The 21,452-nt window shown below is 48.5% G+C and overlaps 3 protein-coding genes across 4 annotated transcripts in view; 1 reads left to right on the top strand and 2 right to left on the bottom strand.

Moving 5' to 3' along the window:
• The window catches only part of DNHD1 (dynein heavy chain domain 1), a gene marked incomplete at both ends in the record, with an annotated part of 66,105 nt that extends 56,200 nt beyond the window's left edge, over nucleotides 1-9,905 (bottom strand). The window contains 6 exon segments of the mRNA XM_082629373.1: nucleotides 3,452-4,265; nucleotides 4,536-4,540; nucleotides 4,820-4,953; nucleotides 5,122-5,220; nucleotides 6,360-6,534; nucleotides 9,838-9,905. Of these exon segments, the coding sequence (XP_082485499.1) occupies nucleotides 3,452-4,265; nucleotides 4,536-4,540; nucleotides 4,820-4,953; nucleotides 5,122-5,220; nucleotides 6,360-6,534; nucleotides 9,838-9,905 (1,295 nt within the window).
• A 2,984-nt stretch (nucleotides 9,906-12,889) lies between these two features.
• Nucleotides 12,890-15,482, bottom strand: TIMM10B (translocase of inner mitochondrial membrane 10B). Its single transcript, XM_082626466.1, has 3 exons — nucleotides 15,402-15,482; nucleotides 15,108-15,203; nucleotides 12,890-14,910 (listed from the first exon to the last, which is right to left on the bottom strand). Exons 1-3 carry the CDS (start codon nucleotides 15,447-15,449, stop codon nucleotides 14,734-14,736), a joined length of 321 nt encoding a protein of 106 aa, XP_082482592.1. The 5' UTR covers nucleotides 15,450-15,482; the 3' UTR covers nucleotides 12,890-14,733.
• Nucleotides 15,483-15,636: 154 nt separating this feature from the next.
• Nucleotides 15,637-20,490, top strand: ARFIP2 (ARF interacting protein 2). Of its 2 annotated transcripts, XM_082626795.1 has the most exons (8): nucleotides 15,637-15,747; nucleotides 16,551-16,691; nucleotides 16,948-17,044; nucleotides 17,774-17,892; nucleotides 18,069-18,290; nucleotides 18,817-18,974; nucleotides 19,123-19,297; nucleotides 19,754-20,490. In XM_082626795.1, the coding sequence occupies exons 2-8, from the start codon at nucleotides 16,593-16,595 to the stop codon at nucleotides 19,907-19,909; spliced, it is 1,026 nt and encodes a 341-aa protein (XP_082482921.1). In that variant the 5' UTR covers nucleotides 15,637-15,747; nucleotides 16,551-16,592; the 3' UTR covers nucleotides 19,910-20,490. The 2 variants fall into 2 exon arrangements, with proteins under 2 accessions (XP_082482921.1, XP_082482920.1); XM_082626794.1 differs by lacking the exon at nucleotides 16,551-16,691 and having other exon boundaries at nucleotides 15,642-15,747.
• The last annotated feature ends 962 nt before the right edge of the window (nucleotides 20,491-21,452 follow it).

Genomic DNA, 21,452 nt, shown 5'->3' with positions numbered 1-21,452 from the left:
AGAGCAAAGCGGTCAGGTGGCCACTGTCAGCCAGGGGATGAAGGAGCGCGATCAGGTGCCTGAGAGGACCGATGTGACCCTGTCAGAGCCTGTCGACCATCTACACCCGAAGGTTCACAAACTGAGCAAATGTAGCCCATGAGGAGATACAGTCAGTCAGGCAACTATATTCGTACACCTGTGTGTGAATAACCTCTCCCTTTCTGATAAGTGAATAATCATTCTGGAGTGATTGTGACTACTATGAGGTCAGTATTACATATTACTTAAAAGTAATGGGGGCTTCCCTGGTGGCGCAGTGGTTGAGAGTCCGCCTGCCGATGCAGGGGACACGGGTTCGTGCCCTGGTCCAGGAAGATCCCACATGCCGCGGAGCGGCTGGGCCCGTGAGCCATGGCCACTGAGCCTGTGCGTCCGGAGCCTATGCTCCGCAACGGGAGAGGCCACAGCGGTGAGAGGCCCGCATACCGCAAAAAAAAAAAAAAAAAAAAAGTAATGGGAATACTTGGCTGTCCCAACTCATCACCTTGCAAGCCCACGGTCCTGGATTTCTTCCCTTTGGCAGCCTTCCTAACGTTCTTGATCCCCTATCTTTGCCCCCATTATACCCGCTTTCCAACCCTGAGTGATCTCCACGCTTGTGATTCTTTCTTACTCTTCCTCCATCATCACCCAACTTCCAGCTTCACATCCATCTCTTCCCAGCCGGGATCCGATGATGCATCCTTCAGCCCACTCAAGCCTGCACCAGTACCATCCATCTTCCTACCCCCTACCAGTCGATAAAATTGGTATTAAAATTAATTATTCAAGAAGCCAAAAGTCAATTACCTGGGCTAATAATTTTGGTTAGAGCACAAAAAAAAAAAAAAACTCTGAAAAATTAATCAGTCAAAGTATATTCGTGTCATTAATTGACCCAAATCTAGATCAACAGAACAAGTTACCCCAGGGATACAATGCAATCCTATTCTAAAGTTCACATCAACAGTAGGGTTTATGATTTTGACGTCAGATCACGACATTTTAATGGTGTAAATGCTATTAAAGATTCATTTCCTCAATAATTAAAGTGCTACATGATCTAAGTAGGTTCAGAAGATCTTGGAACAACGGAATGTCATCAGCTCCTCTATGGATTCCTGGTGTCCAGTCTCATCTGTGAGCTCACTCTGCTCGATGTCTTAGTACAAGTCCTCAGGGAGCTACCCCTTGCAGTCTCCTCAGCTGCTATTCCAGGCCTCAACCTACCCACCCCCCGACCTATGCCCAGCCCTGCTGAGCTCCCAGTCCCCTTCTCTGCCTCCATCTCTGCCCAGGGAAAACTGAGGCTCTCAGCCATAAAATAACTCCATCAAGTTCAGCTGCCTTTCCACACATTTATCTGTACATATTTCCATCCTAATCTTGTCTCCTAATTTGCGAGGAAGGAGTGACTTTCTTCTCTGCAAGGCTAATTCCTCCATTGTGCTCAGGATCACTTATCCCATCTTCATGATGTATTTTTTCTTTTTATAAGATTTTCTTTTGCCATTTTTTTTAAGTCTTTATTGAACTTGTTACAACATTGCTTCTGTTTTATACTTTGATTATTTGGCCCCAAGGCATGTGGGATCTTAACTCCCCAACCAGGGATCGAATCCGCAGCCCCTGCATTGGAAGGTGAAGTCTTAACCACTGGACCGCCAGGGAAGTTCCCTTCATGATGTATTTTCAATCTCTTCTTCTTTTGACTGTTAGCCTATATTTATTCATTCACTCTACAAATATTTATTGAGCACTTACTTCTCAAGCACTGTCTTAAAGACCATAAACATCTCTCCATTTTTTGAGTCCTACTCAGCTACCACTATTCTTTCAATCTGCTGTCCTAATCTCTCTCTTTCCCTTTCAAGCCAAGCTTCATGAAAGAATAACAAAACGTGATTTCCACTTCTTCACCTTCCATTCACTCCTGTACGCACTACAATCTGCCTTCCTCCTCACAAAACTCCACTGAAACCACTCTCACCAACCTCTTCCTTATCGCTAAATTCAATGAGTATTTTTCAGATTTTTCTTACTTGCCTCGGTAGCATTTAACACTACCGACTGCTCCCTCCTCCTTGAAACTTTCCTCTTTCTTTCACCTCCTAATCTTCAAGATATTTTGTTAACCCTAATCTAAACCCAAACTCCTCTGATGTGCTTTCCCCTAACTCTGATGTGTATATACACACACACACTCCAGAGGAGCAGCCAGGGGAAAGGCAGTGTTCTTTGATTTTTATAGCACTTAACACAAATTGTAATGATATTTTACTTAAATCAACTTACTTAACATCTATCTCCCTTAACTAAGCTGTAAAACCCCAGGGAAGAGCTTGAGTCTATCTTACCACTTTTGTATCCTCACCATCTAGCAGTTCCTGACATATATTAGATAACCAATAATACTTCTTGAATGCATCAATGCCTGGGAGGCCAGTCCTGGGGAACATGGTACAAATTAAGTCACATTAGCTAGGCCTCAGAGGTTTACCACCAGCTCCAAAGAGTGGACAAAGAACTTGGCTTCTTGCCAACATCTCAGCCCCTTTTCACTCAAGTTAGGTTCCCCCAGGAAAGGAGACTTATACTTAGGGCACAGGGAAGATCTTTGAAAAGAAGAGTCTGCTGGGGTTGCTGAAGGCATATGCTGTTGGCACTGGCCACCTGTCATCAGGCCCCCAGGAGCCTGCCTATCTGCCCACCATTAAGATTTCAGGAAAAACTTGACCCAGCCATTAACTTAGAGCAAAAATTGAGAAAGCCAAGCTAGATTAAAGGTAAAACTACCCTTCTTCCCAGACAGTGAATATGTCACAGACAAGCTGGCCAAAGGACAGGGAGAAATTCCAAGATTAGAGTTAGAGAACTCTCAGAAGAGGGGGTCTCTGTAGGCATTCTGAAACCCTGAAGAGAGCAGTGAGAGCCAGACTGGGGAGAAAATCACCACTCCAGGGGCCAGGATCCCCTCACTCACAGGGCAGGAAGAAGGCTCTGGAAGATCAGAATGAAAGTCCTATCTGTCAGTGCTGCCAAATGTAATGTGCCTTGGAGCTGGCTTAGTTCACACAGACATGAGTGGGAAGGGTCCTCAGACAAGCACTCACCTAGGAGCATCCCGAGGGAAGGACCTGGATCAAACATCCAGCACCCAGCACTAGGTAGGCCCAGAGGCAAGACTCAGGGATTACGAACAAGTGAGAAAAACAACTAAGCACTATATGAAAAAGAAGTCTAGAAACTCTGTTAACTCAAGCTATTGTCTGAAGCTTTGGCTTCCTCATCGTTGACTTTTGATTTGCATTCATTTCTGCATTTCCTTATGTGGATTAACACTGAGACCACTGGGTTTATTTTGCAGACAGAAAGGAAGAGGGTTCTTTCTCTCTTTTGCTCAAAGCCCCAGACTAGGTCCCTCACTTACTTAGTCTCTCTTCTTCCGACAGGCTCCTCTTCTGCGTTGTCACTGTCACTGCTTTCATACTGTACAGGGATGTCCGTCGCTAGTGCCAAGGGCAGGAGGCTAAGGCCATCTAGCCAGTGGGCCTCTTCCAGGGCCACCTCAGTACCAACAATACCCAGGCTGTGCTGTAGCTCAGGCAGTGTCAATGGTCGTAGCCATGTGGCCAGCCCCTCCTCTACTTGCTGCCCTCCCCACCGGGCCTGCACAAAAGGGCAGGCTGGGCATGGGGGCCCGTGATGGAACCTATGCTTCTGAGGATAGCAGTCAACATGGGAGGTGCCCTCTAACAAAGAGGTGTCTCGGGGAAAGGCCTGGCCTATGGCACCTAGCAGGTCCAGCTGGAGCTGGGCCTGGACCCAGAGTGCCCAGCGGTACAGCCGCTCCAGGAAAGGCAGCAAATCAAGGCGACCAACAAGCAGCGCACGATATGGAGGCAGCAGACCCAGCACTGCGTACATGTAGTACCAAGCTGCAGGGCTGCCATCCTGCAGCACTGCTGAGAACAGAGTTTGGAGCTCAGCTACCAGGAGCTCCAGCACTGCAGGCCGCCCTGATTGAGTCACTGCCTTCAGAAACTGCCTCTGTTTTCCCTGACAGGCCCAGGGCTGCTCTGCTTTGTCTAGGACACCTACAGAGTGCCGAGATTCAAGGGCTTTCGATGACGCCTCTTCATCCGAGACCAAGAGGAGCCAGGCATTCAACTGCTGTCGAACTGACCCTGCCCACTGCTCAGGATCCGACTGCCAGTTCCAGGTTCCTGGTTGCTGGATCTCACCTGCTTAGTTCAGCCCAAAAGAGGGCAAGAGAAGGGGGCTTAGGCTCTGGGCAGGGTCAAAGGGATTGGGAGAAAGGGGAAGGGAGGGATTTAGGACAGGAAAATGGATGGAGCTGCAGGGCAGAGCTAGACCAGCAGAGGGCCTTTCCTGAGACCCTCAACGGACCCCACAGACTCCCCCAAAGACTGGTAAAAAGCAGGCCCAGGACAGAGGTAGGGCCCTCCCTGCACAAAAGTCCCTTCCCACTGCCCGGAACATTGTCCCCTCACCTGGCCTAAGGGGCACAGGAGGCAAGGGAAGGGAAGAGAGCGGTATCTGCTGGTGAGGTTTCATGGGGAAGTGCCTGCTGGAAAAATGGATGAACTTAGACTTGGGTCCTAGGCACAGGCTCGCTCTACACACAGCCACCTCCACCCAGAGACTGGCACACACACGTGTGATCACTTGTAGACACACACACCGAAAGGGCTCACTCAGAGGACCTTAGAACAGCAGGGAACTGTCACTGGGATTGGAGCCTGGCGATCGCCTGAAGGGAGGAACACGTCGTCACTCAGAGGCAGCGAAGCCCCAGTCCCATTTGCCCATGGGCTGAGGGATGTGTTGAGGACAGAAAGCAGAGGCGTGGGTACAGAGAACTACTTGGTTGGATGGAGTGGGGCGCGGGGTAGAGCGGAGAGGGCCGGGCTGGAAGGAGGAGGAAAGAAGGAAGAGGAGGGGGGGGAACGGAGGGGAGGAGGATGCGTAGGAGCGCAGGAGAAGGGGACATGCCTGGGGGCAGTGGAGAGAGCCGTTGTCTTGGGGGCGGTGCGGGGAGCGGTGCGAAAGGAAGCTGACCCTCAGCAGCAAACTCACCCGCAGCCCCACCCCCTCCCAGCGGTGAGAACAGTTACTGGATCGCTTGAGGCCCGAGCCGCCTTTGAGACCTCGGGCGAAGCCAGAAAGGGGCGGGGCCTAGGGGGGAGGGCCGAGCCTAGGCCAAACCTACAGGCTGCCTGCCGGCCTTGGGAACAGGCCGTCTGACCGGTAGGGTCTGGGAAAGAGCTACGTGGTTGATTTGGGGAAGTCGCAATCCTAAGGGTGTCGTGGGCAGGTGTAATGCACGTGCCTGTTTATCTATTACTGAGCCTGTAAGCTGCCACGGGCACCAGCAAGCTGTCTTTGGGACACTCCCCAACCCAACACACACTCGCACGTATCCGCCTAGCCCACCTCACCCCCTGCAAAAAACCCAAACAAGACAAACTCCTTGATCACAGGGAACTCAAAATTGGGGTTGGAGGTGGGGGGAACACCTGAATGATTAACAATGAATAGAAATTCAGCACGTGATAGAGTCCCACCTCTGCTTTATAAATCTGATAAGAATCCCAAACTTAAAAACTTAAAATGTCCAAAACCAGACTCCTAACTGCCTCCCTTCCAAACAAACCTGTTCCTTTCACTGTCTTCCCCATCTCAGTAAATAGCAAGTCCATTTTTCCAGTTGCTTGGGTCAAAATTTAGCATCACCTTTGACTCCCCTCTCCCCCAACACACATCCCATGTCTAATGCTTTAGCAAATTTTGTTAAGCTATAGCTTCAAAATATATCCAAAATCCAACTATTTCTCACCACCCTAAGAGCTAAACCTTGGTCTAGGCCACTATCACCTCTCACCTAGATTATTCCATAGACTTCTAACTGGTCTCTTTGTTTCCTCCCTTGCCCCTACAATCTGCTCTTTTCAGAGCAGCCAGTGACCTTTTTCAAATACAGGCAGATCCTATCACTCCTCTGCTCAAAACTCACTAATGCCTTATCATCTCATTCCCTCAGGAAAGCCGAAGTCCTACACAGCCTACAATTTGCTATCTCATCAGCTGGCTGCTACCTCTGTGGGCTTTTGCCCATCTATCCCTATTCATACCACTCCTCTGTGCCTGGATCACACTGAGCATGCTCCACCCCCCACCCCCTAGAGCCTTCATACAGTACATCTCTGCTTACGGTTCATTTAGAAGACAGAGAAGTTTTCTGTGGCTGTGTAACCGATTGCCACAAACTAAGCAGCTTTAAAACAACATCCATTTAGTATCTCACAGTTCTGTACATCGATGCCCAGCATGGCCTGACTGGGTTCCCTGCTCAGGATATCATAAGCCTGAAAGGTCAGCTGGGCTGAGCTCTTGTCTGGAGGCTCTGGGGGAAAATCCTCTCCAAGCTCATTCTTGTTGTTGACAGGATTCAGTTTCTTGCGGTTGTGGGACTGAGGTCCCTGTTTCCTCCTGGGCCTCAGGGGCCACTCTCAGGTCCTAGAGGCCACCTGTCTTCCTTGCCATATGGCACCTTCATCTTCAAACCAGCAACAGCGCCTCAGATCCTTCTTATGTTTCAAGTCTTTCTGACATTCTCTTCTGCAACCAGCCAGAGAAAACTCCCTGCTTTTAAAAAGTTCATGTGGTTAGGCCAGGCCCACCTGGATAATCCCCCTTTCTTACAGTCAAGTATGTCATATAATACAACCTAATCACAGAAGTAAAATCTGTCATATTCACAGTCCTAGGGATTATACAGGGTGTGTACACAGGGGGTGGGAAATCTTGGGCACCATGTTAACATTCTGTCTACTACACATATGCTGTAATAACAAAAAGACCCCAAAAATACGATGGCTTAAACATAATAGAAGCTTACTTTTTCTCTCACACAACTGTCCAGGAATAAGTACTCCAGGGCTAATACGGCAGCCTTTTAGTTGTTCTGCCTTCTCTAGGAAAGTGGTCCTTATCTTCAAGGTCCAAGACAGTTCGCCACCATGTGTGTTGGGCCCCATCCCAAGTAGTGAGATGGGGGAAAGAGTAGGAGAAGGCATACCCTTACCCTTAAGGGCACAACCTGGCAATGCATGCATCACTCAATCACATGGACACACCTAGCTGCAAGGAAAGCTGCAAAATCTGATCTTTATTTTCAGCCACCATCTGCCCAGGTTAAAGTCAGCGGTTCTATTAGTAAAGGAAGAAGGGGACAATGGATGCTATGGCCAAGTAGAGGCTGATACCACAGTGAACACTCTTTTTCCAGATGTCCACAAGGCTTCCTCCCTCATTTCAAGTTTCTGCTTGAGGAGACCTCATTAGTGAGTTCTTCTCTGACAACCCAGCCTAAAACAGCAACACTCTCCCCACCTTCCTTATCCTTCTTACCCTGCATTAATTTTCCGCATAGCACTTATTACCTTCTCATATCAATACTTACTTAACTGCTTATTGTCTGTTTCCCCTGACTAGAAGTATAAGCTCCACGGTGGCAGGTTCTGACTGCTCTCTGCTGTACCCCCAGCCCCTAGTGCTGGGCACCATGAGTAGGTGATCAGAAAGTATTTGTGGAACAAATGCATAAATGTATAGCAATCAATCTTCATTAGTGAGAAAGAGGACAGACTCTGGAAGTCACACTGACTGGATTGAAAACCTGACTCCACCACTTGCTAGTCATGGGATATTTTACTGCAATCTTATTTTTTTGTGTAAAATGAAGATAACAGTAGTACCTACTTTACAGGGTTGTTGTGAGAATTAAATGAGTTAATGTATATAAAATGCTTAGACTAGAGCCTGGTAGATAATACACACGTGACATAACTGATTTGTGTGAGCTATGTGCTCTTGTTGTTGTTTATGGCACTCTACCAAGTGCTGGGGACGTAATGGTGAACGAGACAAAGAAGGGTTCAATGAGGGCACAAATAAGAATCCTTCCTGGAAAGGGCAAGGAAGAATTACAGGTAGGCCTTAAAGTTTTAGGCCTTAAAATAATAGCTTTTTTCCAGTTATAAAATAAATTATGGGATGTAATACACAGAAGAGGGAATACAGTCAATAATATTGTCATAACTTAAAATGGTGACAGATGGTGACTAGACTTACTGTGGTGAACATCTCATAAGGTACATAAATGTCAAATCACTATGTTGCACACCTGAAACTAATATAACAATGTATATCAATTATACTTCAATTAAAAAAAAGTTTTCCAGACAGACAAAGCCAAAAGGGAATTCTGTTCAGTAACCTCTACTGAGCCTTCAACACTACCTAATAATCTAATTATGTTCCTTTTGTCAGTTCACTCTCTCATTCTGTGCAATGACTATTTCAAACATTCTACTGTACTTTCCCACCTTCCATTTTCTTTGGCTTTACTCTCTGATGATAACTTCACTTCCAACTTAAAAAAAAAAATGTAGATGCTGTATCAGTCAGGGTTCTCCAGAGAAAAAAAGCAGAGGAGGAATGGAGGGAGGGAGGGAGGAAGAAAGATATATATGCGTGCGTGCGTGCGTGCGTGCGTGTGTGTGTGTGTGTGTGTGTGTGTGTGTAGAGTTGGCTCACACGACTGTGGCACTGGGAAGTCCAAAATCTGTAGGGCAGGTCAGCATGCTAGAAACTCAGGCAGGAGTTAATGTTGCAATCTTGAGGCAGAATTTCTTTTCTGAGAAATCTCAGTTTTTGCTCTTGAGGCCTTCAACTAATTAGATGAAGCCCACCCACGTTATTGAGGGAAGTTTCTTTTGCTTAAAGTCAACTAATTATAGATGTTAACCACATCTATAAAATACGATCACAGCAATACCTCTATTATTAATGTTTGATGAAATAACTGGGTACTGTAACCTAGCCAAACTGACACATAAAACTAACCGTTACACAAGCTATTTAAAAGGAACTCTCAATCTTCCAAAACCAAATCAAAAAACTACTTAGATCTGATCTCATCCATTCCTCCCTCCTTCCTGTTACCAATAAGAGATGATCCTCCTCCCTCTAAAGCGAAGCTCTAGACCTTTGCTCTGGTAATATTCTCTCTTGCCTTCATTTGTCAACAAATATTTGTGGAGTATCAATTGTGTTTGGGCACCAATTTAAATAATAACACTGACAAAAATTCCTGATTTATGGAGCTGACATTCTAGTGGGGGAGGACACAAATAATAAACAAAATGAGTAAACTATGCAGTATGTGAGAAGTGACAGTGCTGTGGGAAGAAAAGAGGATCAGGAATGTCCGAGGGGAGGATGGGTTGCAATTTTAAAAAGGGTAATCAGAGTAAGCCCTAATAAAAGGTGGCATGATTGAGCTAGGAAGAGACTGAAAGATGCTCATTTAACAAATATTTATCAAGCACTTTTATGTGTCAGGCACTGTAATGAGGATACAACTGTGAGCAGTACAGACAAGGACTCTGACCTCATGGGGTTTATATTGATAATTACCAAGTGTACAAGTGCTACATGCCAAAAACATAAGCATTTATGGGAGCTGGAGTTTGGGAAGTGTTATTTGAGGAAACAGTATTTGAACTAAGTACTCAAGAGTGAGTAGAAATTAGGTAGGGAGAGTAAGGGGGAAAGCATTCCAAGTCAGGAGACAGCAGATAGGCCCTGAGATGGAGTAGGGTATGACTGGTTAGAGGAACTGAAAGGCCAGAGTGGTTAGAATACAGAGAGGGAGTGAGGTGTGGTTCAGTTCCATTCAATTCAGTTCAACAAACAGCATTAACTGTCCAGTGTTTGACAGTTACTGACAAGATTAAGCTGAAGTGGGTGGGGGGCGGGATGGGGGAGGCTGGATCATGCAGGGCCTTGTAGGTCATGTGTAGAATGTCAGTTTTGAATCCTAATGGGAAGCTACTGCAAGGTTTTAAGCATCAGTTTGTGTCTTCTGGCCAATGAATGGACAACAGATTGGAGGGGTGCAGAAGTGGATATGGGAAGAAGCAGGAATTGCAATAATCTTGGTGGGAGATTGTGAATATGAAGAGAAGCAGACAGAATCAAGGGACTTTTAGAAATGTAAACTGATAGGATTTGGTAATTGAGTGAAGGGATGAGTGAGGTTTCTAGTTTCTGCAACTGGTTGAGTACCAGGCATAGGAGGAAAGTTTATGAGGAAACATGTTGAGTTGGGATGTTTTTGAAACCCCTAAGTGGAGATGTCAAATTGAGTAGCTCACAGGAGAGATCTGAATTATCAGTGACTAACGCTCAAAATGGGGATGAAACAATCCCAGAAAAATTAGAGAAATAACAGGACCTTGAGAAACTTTTAGATTTAATGGCTGGAGGTGGGTAAGCCCGCAAAGGAGGCTAAGAAGATGTGGCCAGAGGTAGTAGTGAGAACATGAGTGGAATCACAGACACCAGTGAGAGTGTCCGTGAGGAACAAGTCGATAGTACCAGATGCCACTAAGAAGTGAAGTAAGCTGAGGAAATAACCACTGGATTTAGGGATATGAAGGTCACTTGGTGAGCTAGGGTGACCTCAGGAAGAACTATTTCAATAGAATAAAGGTTACAGAAGTCAAAATAGAGTGGGCAGAGAAGTGGGAATGGAGAAGACCAAAGTATCCACCGTTTTGAGTTTAGTTGTAAAATGGAAAAAAACTGGACGGTACCTGTGAGGTAGAGTGGTTTGTTTGTTGTAACGGGAGTCTTTGGCATGCTTAAACACTGATGAGAATTTAGTAAAGTGGGAAAAAGTCAGAGATCTCCAAAGAAGGAAGGACTAGGATTCAGTGCACAGGAATAGGCACTGGCCATAAGAGGGATACTTGTTCTGTTTAGACGGGAGGGAAAGAGGAGAGAATGATGCAGATGTAGATGGGTGACCAAGTTTTGAGTTGCAAGATGTTGCGGAAGCTCCTAACTGATAGCTTCTACTTTTGCCTATGAAGTTAGAATAAGGTTACCTGCAGAAAGTGAAGAGAATCGTGGGGATAATAAGAGGCTTAAGAATATTGGTTTGGGGCTTCCCTAGTGGCGCAGTCGTTAAGAATCTGCCTGCCAATGCAGGGGACATGGGTTCGAGCCCTGGTCCAGGAAGATCCGTGGAGCAACTAAGCCCGTGAACCACAACTACTGAGCCTGCGCTCTAGGGCCCATGAGCCACAACTACTGAGCCCACGTGCCACAACTGAAGCCCACGTGCCTAGAGCCTGTGCTCCGCAACAAGAGAAGCCACCGCAATGAGAAGCCCACGCACCGCAATGATCAGTAGCCCCCGCTCACCGCAACTAAAGAAAGCCCATGCTCAGCAAAGAAGACCCAACGCAGCCAAAAAATAAATAAAATAAATAAATTTGTATTAAAAAAAGGAATATTGGAGGGCTTCCCTGGTGGCACAGTGGTTGAGAGTCCGCCTGCCGATGCAGGGGACGCGGGTTCGTGCCCCGGTCCAGGAAGATCCCACATGCCGCGGAGCGGCTGGGCCCATGAGCCATGGCCACTGAGCCTGTGTGTCTGGAGCCTGTGCTCCGCAACGGGAGAGGCCACAACAGTGGCCTCTCAAAAAAAAAAAAAAAAAAAAAAAGGAATATTGGTTTGAAATAGTCATTGCAGGGAACAGGAAAGACGACTAGAAAAATCTAGTGGGATTACAGGGCCTCAGACTCCATTTGAAGTTGATAACCATGGATTCATAGTGATAAAAATCTGCTCTATAGTCATTACCTTGGGCAGTTTTTAGATGTCTAAACGCAGGCACAAATGTTTCATTTTACCCAAGTCCAACAAAGAAATGAGAGGGAAGGAAATTTAGCCTATTCCAAAAGAATTACTAGAATTTAATAAGGACTTTGTTTTTGGCCACGCCCCATGGCGTTCGGGAGCTGAGTTTGAACCCAGGCCCCCTGCAGTGGAAGTGCAGAGTCTCAACCACTGGACGACCAGCAAAGTCCCAAGAATGACTAGAATTTAAGCTCGACAGGAATCTAAAGACAGGAAGGTGTTAATGGAGAGAATGTAGAAGCAATGGTCTGAATGCTGCAGTGAAATTAAAAAAAAATGGTAGAGGAATAGTTCAATAAACAAAGTGGAAGGAATACAGTCAGTGAATAAGATGCAAGTAATAGTGTTTTGAAGATGGAGCAGTTTGGGGTGGTGACAATGGAAAGGATGTAAGTAAGAGTAGCTGAGACAGTAGAAATCATTAGAGATTGGGTCAAGGAACTAAGAGACAAAAACACTGAAAGGACTGTCTTGTGTAACATTAAAGTATCAAGAGGAAGACCAACGGCTAGCTATGTAGAGGAAAAGTAGGAAAGTGGCAGTTACTACAGATAAGTAATGAGAGTGGTATAGTTGAATAGGCTCAAAGGAATTAGACTTTGCAAAGGAGTAGGCAGTTAAGTTCTGAAGCCACAATAGCAAGAACCCTGTCTCAAATAGTGTTTGTGATAAAGGGATAAAGCTTTGTCAACATTTATCCTCGTGTTGTGCTTGAAACATCACATTGCTCATTATACCAATGGCTAAGACGTTATGGTAAGACCTGAAGGAGATTTCAGTGACAAAGGAAGACAGATAGTAGGAATAAGGTTCTTTTCGTAAGTATTGAACCTATTTATAAACAGAAAGGAAAGGAGATTAAAAAGTCTTGGTGGATCAGACTGAGGGACACTTGTCTTTCCATGTCTAGGGAAAGGTTGACTGCAGATGAGCAGGCAAATATAAGCTCTGGAAGTTCAAAGGACATAGGCTTTAGAGTCAGACAGATCTGTGTTCCTAGCCCTTCTCCAGCAATTACTAATTATGTGACATGGAAACATAGATAATTCACAATGGAAGTTTATTGCAGGGATATACATAAATATCGATGTAGAAGAATCCTCCCACCATCAGAACAATATCTCAGGTCCGCATTCCTGTCTCTGGGAATTGCAAAATTCACAAGCTGCTTTACCTGCATTTACACTTTTCAAGGAGAGACCTTTATTGGGCAGACATGAAGCCACTCAGTAGGAAAGTTCCTGGTCAACAACTTTTTTATTAAGGAAGGGTCATAGCAAACCTTTCTGTTCAAGGTTTGTTCAGCTAATGAGGCAAAAAGCTGATTAGAGCCACTTTTCTCAATAGGTAACTGTGTATAAGGTGGGCTTCTGGTACATACTCAATTCTTGCTTCCTCATCTGTTAAGTGGGGATAATACCAAGACCAGAACCTATAAAAAGTGGGTGCTCAACAGATATTTTGAAAGGCAGCCTGGTGCAGTAAAAGAATTTAAAGACAGGTCTGCATTTTCAGACAGGGTCTGCTACCAGAGAATTTCAACGTCCTGATCTGTACAGGAGAGAAAACATCTGCTTTGTGGATGGTTGTAAGTTTTCTTTTATTTCGTTCTTTTTTTTTTAATGACTGTGGGAGCCAATGTCTAAGAAGTTCTACTTCCATTTTAAAAATCAAACATGGTCACCTGATGGGGAATAGTCAAGGGTGAGGTAGGGGATTAAGGAGAGCAATGAAGGTGTAAAATAACTGACGTAGTGATTAGGAGAGCAAACAGACCAGGAACTCACAAAGGGTTGCTTGTTTGTAATGAGGGCTTGGTTGAGGTTGGAGACCTTGAATATTTAGTGGCATTCACTACACAGCTTTTTCTCTAGCAGTGTGAATGGAGGAACAGAAATGTTAAAACAGCTGATACAAAAAGGACACAAAAATGGCAAGAAAATTCAGTAATGTATAGGCCACTCAGATTGCTGAATACAGAAGTAAATTCCACATGGAGGGAAATAACGAGGAAAGAACAGACAGGTTGAAATTAGAAATCACAGAACAGGCACAGTGGGAACAATGTGGGGTAGACTAAGAGATGGAATCAGGACATTTCAGACAAGCAGTGAGACATTAAGGTAACATTCAAGAAGTCCTGAAGATTTGGCTTTCTTCCTTTTTTTCCCATAACCATCACCATCTACTTCTCCCTTAGGTTTTTATCCCTCGAGTCTGACTGTATTGCAGAATATGGTTCCACAAGTTTTCCCCTTTCTGACTGCTCCTGAAGACAAGCACACAGACCTTCTTTGTTTAAAAATTTTACTGCTCATCCTAAGAAGACAGAAAATATTAAGTAACAACTTGAGGAAGTGTTTGACGTTCCAGAACACCCCAGAATTCTTACAGGTTTCATCTCTGTCTGAGGCTACTGACTTCCCAGGAGGTAGCGCCTAAAAGCCCTGTGGATTCTTAATCTGCTGTCCTTAGATATCTCTAAGTGAGCCATTTAAGTCAGACAGATTTAAGGACAGCTAGACAGAGTTCCCATTTTCTGTCATCTGGGCAGAAACCAACTTCTTGTCGCTATTACCAGTCTTAAAATTGTACCCACAGACGTCGCTTTAACCAGGTGCCTGGGAATGCTGAGGTTTTCCTTCTACACGTTGAAGGCAATTTCTCTGCTGCCAGGGCTGAAGCATCCTTACAGAATATAAAGATGGTGCCAATCAAGTGGGCAAAGCTTCCTTGCCCAGACTATAAACCAAACAGAGTAAAAGTGGGTTTATTAGCTCCAGGAAAAGGAGCAACAGTACCCACCTCTCAGGCAACTCTTCACTTTCTATATACAGGTTGCACCCAGCCCAAGGTCCACTGGCTCCTTAAATTTGAGGGTCCATCCCGTGCCTCCCTTCCCGGGGTTGGGGACGGCTAGCTCCCTGATGGCGAGGTTTCGGGCTGTTCAGCAGCAACACCTGGCACAGATGAGGCAGCCTCGTAGTCTGCGATGCGGCGCTGTACCAGGGCAGGCATGAGCTGCACGTAAGCGGCCATGAGGCGGTGATTGGAATGGATCAGCTTCCCAGCACAGCTGTGCAGACAGGCCTCCTGGAAGGAAGACAGGGTGGAAGTAGAAGCCAAAGGTGTCTTGTCAGGTCCGTCTCCTTCCTTCCCATACCCAGCCTAGGGGCGAGGGTTGTAGAAAGGCCAGGGCCAGAGGTAGGGGAAGTGGCGGAAGAGGGAAGCAGTCTACGGTTAATTCTGAGGATCGAGGGTAATCTCCCTACTCAGTTCCCCCAACTAACCTCCTCAGCATCCAGAGCTCGGTGGTGCAGGCTGGGCACGCAGCGCTGGAAGCAGAGTTCCGTCATCCGATTGTAGACCAACAGGAAGTCCCGCAGCTGGGAAGAAGGGGGACAAGGAACTCAGCGAAGAGGGGCCACATCTCAATTCAAGGCCACGCCGCCCGAGCTTTCCCAGGACCGCACCCCATGGGCCGACGTTCCCAGCCCTCTGATGCCTGGTTCCTTGGGGTTCCCGCCATGCAGACAGGGATGCTAGCTGAACGCATGACGCATGGCCCTAAAGCTCCCACTCACGTTTCTGAGCTGCTGCTGCTGCTGCTGCTGTTGCTGCTGCTGCTCCATCACGCCCCCGGCGCGTGCCCTACGTCACTTCCTTCACAGCTTCTCGGTAACGCCCCGGAAGTGACCTCTCGTGGCTCCCCAGGGACAGAGAGGTTGGCTCCAGGCTAGCCCTGCCCCCAGATGCTAGCGTCACTTCCGCCCTCATAATCTGCGACGTGGCCGGCTTCTTCTGCCCGGGAGAGGACGTCACTTCCGCCGAGTCCCTGACCTGCTGCTAGGATCGCGACAGGAACTGGAGCCCGAGGTCCCCGCGCGGCCCGGGCCTGGCGCCCTGAGGGGAAGAGCGGCCCGGCCCGAGGTGAGAGGGACGTGCATGGGCGAGGGCAAGTTGAATGCACGAACCTGACGTGGGGGCAAGATGCCTCTGAACCCTGGGGAAGGATGAGGACACACCTGATGCCCAGGTGTATGGGGGGAGGGCGGAGACTCACACACCTGGGGAGACATAGCTGACTTTGGAAGGGATCACCTACCTATGTACTGGGAAAAAAAGGCTTTTCCCAGAGGTCGGGAACTTATACCAACTGATTCAACTAAGGCCTGAGGGGGGAGGGCCCGAGGAAGAGGAGGTGCATGGGATGGAGGAGGGGAAGACCCCCTGCAGGAAAGAGGAAGAAACACTAAAGGAGTGTGAGAGGCCAAGCAGTGGTGAACGTACCTGAATGGGGGTACACACCTGAGCCCTGGGAAAGGAGTTCATCTCCTGATGGGGAGAAACACCTGCATGGGCATACGCTTCTTGAGAGCACAGACTTTATCTCTCTTGTTCACTGCTGTATCTCTATTGCCTCAAATAGTGCATGACACATAGTAGGCACTCATTAAATGTCCTTTGAGTGATTGAATGCATGAATGATCACCAGAGTCCTGGTAGGATGGGGGGGTTCATGAGAACATGACCTCAGGTCAGGCACACCTGAGGGCTGGGTGTGCGTGTTACACATACGCACCTTGGAGGGGAGAAATACATACACTTCAGGGAAGAGTAGTGGCCAAACCCCAGAACACTGAGACCCTGGGACAGCCTCTGAAATGGCAGGGGAGATCTTCCTCTTTGGAGTACTGGCCAGTTTCCAGAACTGTCTGTGTTGGGCTTTGCAGGGCGCTGGGGTAGAGACTTTGACTCCAGTCCCTTCGCTAGCCATGACGGACGGGATCCTAGGGAAGGCAGCCACAATGGAGATCCCCATCCACGGGAATGGTGAAGCTGGGCAGCTTCCTGAGGATGATGGGCTGGAGCAGGTGCTTCTGTTTGATTCTTCATTTTGTTTCAATTGAGGAATCCCAACTCATAAGCCCTGAACTGTCATCCCTATTCCAGTAGCCTCCCCCTAACTTACCTATCTCCCTTCAATCTTTTTACAAATCTTTGTTCTGATTCTGTGCAGACTTCCCTTGTGTGCTCTCTCTATGATGCTTCAATCCAAGCTTGTTTTCACCCCCCAAATGCTTCAGCTGCCCCTATGTTCCTGAAGCCCCCCTCTTCTCTGGCCTATAGGACCTCCAGCAGGTGATGGTGTCAGGACCCAACCTCAATGAAACCAGCATTGTGTCTGGTGGCTATGGGGGCTCTGGTGATGGACTCATCCCCACAGGTATGAATGATCAGAACAGGACAGGGAGCTTGAGCGGAGAGGGAGAGAGTGGTGGTTCTAGGGAGCATAGAGTATGTCTAAGAAGGCTTGAATTATGTCTGGAGATCCTGGGAACCTCTGCTAGTATGAACCCTATGGAATCTCAGCCCAAGCCCAGTTCCCAGAGTTGTCCATCTGCTCCCACTTGTCATTTAGCCCCACTTGTCCTTTCTCTGCTGTCACCACCTAAGTCAAGCAAAGAACTCTGTTTCACAGGCCTCCCCTGCCTGCTCTGGAGCCTGAATCTGATTTGGAACTTTGTGAGGCTTCTCAGAGTTTTACTTTAGACTCTAACATTTAGAGGAACAAACAGCTCTGAATCTCACACTGACTAGTATCCACATGGGAATGTCAGCCGGGTTTTCTGTTTGACGGACCCACTATCCTTGATCAGTCACCCCATACTCAGCCTACTTCCTGCTGTTTTCTCTACCTCTGTACACTAGCAACTCCCTCTTCCCTCCTTCAATCCCCACCGCCACTTCAGAAGGAGGCCGGATGTATATTGGGTTTTGGGTCTCAGGGCACAATGTATGAGTTCCTCCTAGTGAGTAGGAGACTCTAATTGTCTCTAGCTTCTGCTTCTTCAGGGAAGTCATTTTCATGTGCTGGGAGGGAAGTATGGGCGGAACCACAGAGGTGTCTGATTGTATCTGAGAGAGGCTGGTGTCAGAGAACTTGATCCTTTAGGGTCTGGCCGCCATCCATCTCACAATACCACTCCTGCTGGCCCCGGAGATGAGGTGGCTCGGGGCATCGCTGGAGAGAAGTTTGACATCGTCAAGAAATGGGGCATCAACACATATAAGGTGGGATTCAAGCACCTCTCCCTTCCCCCAAACTCCCCTGGGTACCTTTTCCCCATCTTCCAGATCCTAATGTCCCACCTATGGCTGAGACTAGGAGCCTGGGGATGCTGGGGTAGGTACCTTTTGGGAGGACAGGGTGCTAGGGTCTCTGACCTATTCCCTCACTTCCCAATCAGTGTACAAAGCAGCTGTTATCAGAGCGATTTGGCCGAGGCTCCCGGACTGTGGACCTGGAGCTAGAGCTGCAGATTGAGCTGCTGCGTGAGACAAAGCGCAAGTATGAGAGTGTCCTGCAGCTGGGCCGGGCACTGACAGCCCACCTCTACAGCCTGCTGCAGACCCAGCATGCACTAGGGGACGCCTTTGCTGACCTCAGCCAGAAGTCCCCAGAGCTTCAGGTGCCTCAGCCAGGCCTGAGAGGGTGGGGGGTGGGGGGGCTGGGCCCGGGCCCGCCAGGCAGTCACCCCTCAGCCTCCCTCCCTCCTGCAGCCCAGAGGGAGAACCCCTCCAGGGCGGGCCCAGCTCTGCCCCCAGCAGCACCCACCTGTGGAGGCAGGGGCTTGTACGGAGGTCCAGAAGTTGGAGGGGGTGGGGCAGGCGGCACACCAGGTGCCTCACAAGTACCCCTCTCTGCATTGACAGGAATGCCTTCAGTGCTCAGCCTAATTGGAGCCCCTTCTTTGCCTGCTGCACTAGCTTTCCCTACTCCAGTCCTGTGAACTTCATCTGAGGCCCTTACTCCCACATTCCTGCCCCAGGCATCCCCAGGGCAGCCCCACTAACTTTCTGGCTGAGGGAGCCTTGCTGGAGGCAGTGCTGGGTTGTTCCACTTTCAATGGCTGGTTCCTCCCGGGAGAGGAGGGGAAAGAAGGGCCCTACAGCCCCGACTGTTACTCAAGGCCTGTCCCTCCCTTCTGCCCTCAGGAGGAATTTGGCTACAATGCAGAGACGCAGAAGCTGCTGTGCAAGAATGGAGAGACACTGCTAGGGGCTGTGAACTTCTTTGTCTCTAGCATCAACACGTTGGTAACCAAGACCATGGAAGACACACTCATGACTGTCAAACAGTATGAGGCTGCCAGGTGTGGGCACTGGCAGGGCCTAGGGTTTGGGGCGTTGGCTGGCATGGGTGGAAGTTTGAGCTTTAGGGGCATAAGAATTGAGAAAAGAAAGGAGAGTATGTGTGATGGGCAAAGGGGTGGAGACCAGCCCATATCACCCCCTCCCCAGGCTGGAATACGATGCCTACCGGACAGACTTAGAGGAGCTGAGCCTAGGCCCCCGTGACGCAGGGATGCGTGGTCGACTTGAGAGTGCCCAGGCCACTTTCCAGGCCCATCGGGACAAATATGAGAAGCTGCGGGGAGATGTGGCCATCAAGCTCAAGTTCCTGGAAGAAAACAAGGTGCTAACCCCACCCCTTTGACCCAGCCCACCTTCCCATCTGTAACACTGACCCCCCCACCACCAAAAAAAAACCCCTCCCCATTATTGGATGGGGAAATGCATCCTGGCTAAGGCGTGGGATCTTCCTTCAGCCCGCTCAACCCCTGGACCTTTCCCGTCACCCTCCCTCTGATCCCTGGCCCTTTTCTATTGGAGGATTTGGCTGCTGATCCCAAGAGCATAACTGGGAAAAATCCACCCCTTGAGCTTGGGTGCCAGAACCTCTGGCCCTGCCAATCAAGTCAGGTTTCTCCTATCACACTGGCTTTTATCCTTTGGCTCCCTTGATGGAGGTCAGCCCCCACTCCAAAAGCACCATCAGAGCAGAGTCCATGTGCCCCTGGTCTGGGCTCAGGCTCATAGCCCCTCAGGAAGGGTGTCAGTCCAGTCTCAGCTGACCTTGCTGGACCCCCAGATCAAGGTGATGCACAAGCAGCTGCTGCTCTTCCACAATGCTGTGTCAGCCTACTTTGCTGGGAACCAGAAACAACTGGAGCAGACCCTGCAGCAGTTCAACATCAAGCTGCGGCCTCCAGGAGCTGAGAAGCCCTCCTGGCTAGAGGAGCAGTGAGCCACTCCAGCCCAGCCTGGCTGTCAAGAAGGACATTGGGAGGGGCAGTCCCAGGGTGGGGGAGATTTGGACATGGGACATCCCTTGCCACCTGCGCTCTGGCTTGGGTTCCCTTTCCCTGGCTGGGGCCTGACAGGAGGTCTGCAGGCCCAGCAGCTGCTGCCCTGTCCTTTATCTTCCTGGCCACTGGGCTTCATTCCCAGATCTTTTCCTTCCACTCCACAGCCAAAGGCTATGACAAAAACCACTCCCTGGCCAATGGCATCACTCCTCAGGCCTATCCCAGTTCCTGGGGTGTGCCCCCTGACCAATGGCAGAGCCTCAAAAGGCCCTGTCAGCCAATGGCAGCTCTTCTTGGGCTCCCCTGGGCCAATGATGTTGCCTCCAATATCCTTTGTCCCTCCTCAATGCGTGCCCATTGCAGAGAAGGGGACTGGGACCAAAGGGGTGGGGATATGGGGAGCCCCATTTCTGGCCCTGCATCTGAATGGGTCTCCCCTCACCTACCCACCCAGTTTAATTGTGCTTAGAGCCCTGGAAGATTGGGACCTAGCACTAGGAATAAACCTTTCATAAAAGCAGGCCCAGTGAGGTCAATTTGTGGGGGACTCTAGGAGGGTGGTCTGGGTAGAGAAACGTTCAGTCTAATTACACACCAAAATCCTATCATTTCAGGAGAGCTGGGGCCAGATAGCTGAAGTCACAGGTTTCAGGAAGAATCTGAGGGCCTACTCTCCTCACCCAGCCCCAGTAGGAGCCAAAGCTTTGTTTGCCCTTTAGGCTAGCACCAGGATAGCATTGGATCTTAAAACACAGGCCCCAGAGGGGGTTGGGCCCACTGACCTCCATCATCCAGTCATTCATACAGCAAATATTTACTGAGTGTTTTTATTTGCCAGGCACTGCGCTAGACCCTGGCGAAACATCAGGGAATAAAACACGGTCCCTGCCCACAGTGCTTACAGCCTAGTGGGAGATATAGGCAAGTAACTAGGCAACTATAATACAGTGATAAGTCCTAGGATACAGAAATACAGAAGTACAGGGAGCTATGGGAGCACAGAGGAGGGGCATCTAGCCTAGATAGGTGGAGATGGGGATGTCAACTTGAAAGCTGAGACCTGAGGGTAACTAGAGGACAGCCAGGTAAAGAGTAGGGGGAAGAGCATCTTAGGCAAAGAGGCCAACATATGTGAAGGCCCTGAGTAGGAACAGGAAGGAATTCAGCTTGGGAAAAATGAAGGGGGAGTGGCTAGAGGATGACTATAGAGGTAAGGTAGTAGATCATGCTGAGCCTTTTCAGGCTGCTTAAGGACTTTTGCCCTTTGTTCAAAGGAGCTGTGAAGCCTTATCAGCAGACGTTTGATGACATGGGAGAAGTTTAGGATTGAGGAAAGAAGTCTTTGTGAGGCTTAAAATAGTGTTACACAGACCGGAGTTGCTTCATATTGAGTAGTCTCTTAGCCCTGGCCCCATATTCCAAAGCAAGCATGAACCCTGTCTGAGGCTCATTCACAAGCACCAGAACACCTGTGCTGGGTGC

The sequence above is a fragment of the Mesoplodon mirus genome, assembly GCF_964341445.2.
Source record: "Mesoplodon mirus genome assembly, chromosome: 7".
NCBI classification, from domain to species: Eukaryota; Metazoa; Chordata; class Mammalia; order Artiodactyla; family Ziphiidae; genus Mesoplodon; species Mesoplodon mirus.
The sequence above is the reverse complement of the archived record's forward strand: the minus strand, read 5'-3'. Positions and strand labels throughout refer to the sequence as shown.

Coding starts and splice junctions, on each gene's coding strand:
- ARFIP2 (XM_082626795.1), top strand. CDS start 16,593: ATGACGGACGGGATCCTAGGGAAGGCAGCCACAATGGAGATCCCCATC. Junction 18,975..19,122: donor AAACAGTATGAGGCTGCCAG/GTGTGGGCACTG, acceptor CCCCCTCCCCAG/GCTGGAATACGATGCCTACC. Junction 19,298..19,753: donor AGTTCCTGGAAGAAAACAAG/GTGCTAACCCCA, acceptor CTGGACCCCCAG/ATCAAGGTGATGCACAAGCA.
- TIMM10B (XM_082626466.1), bottom strand. CDS start 15,449: ATGGAGCAGCAGCAGCAACAGCAGCAGCAGCAGCAGCAGCTCAGAAAC. Junction 15,204..15,401: donor AGCAGCAGCAGCTCAGAAAC/GTGAGTGGGAGC, acceptor CCTTCTTCCCAG/CTGCGGGACTTCCTGTTGGT. Junction 14,911..15,107: donor GAGCTCTGGATGCTGAGGAG/GTTAGTTGGGGG, acceptor TCTTCCTTCCAG/GAGGCCTGTCTGCACAGCTG.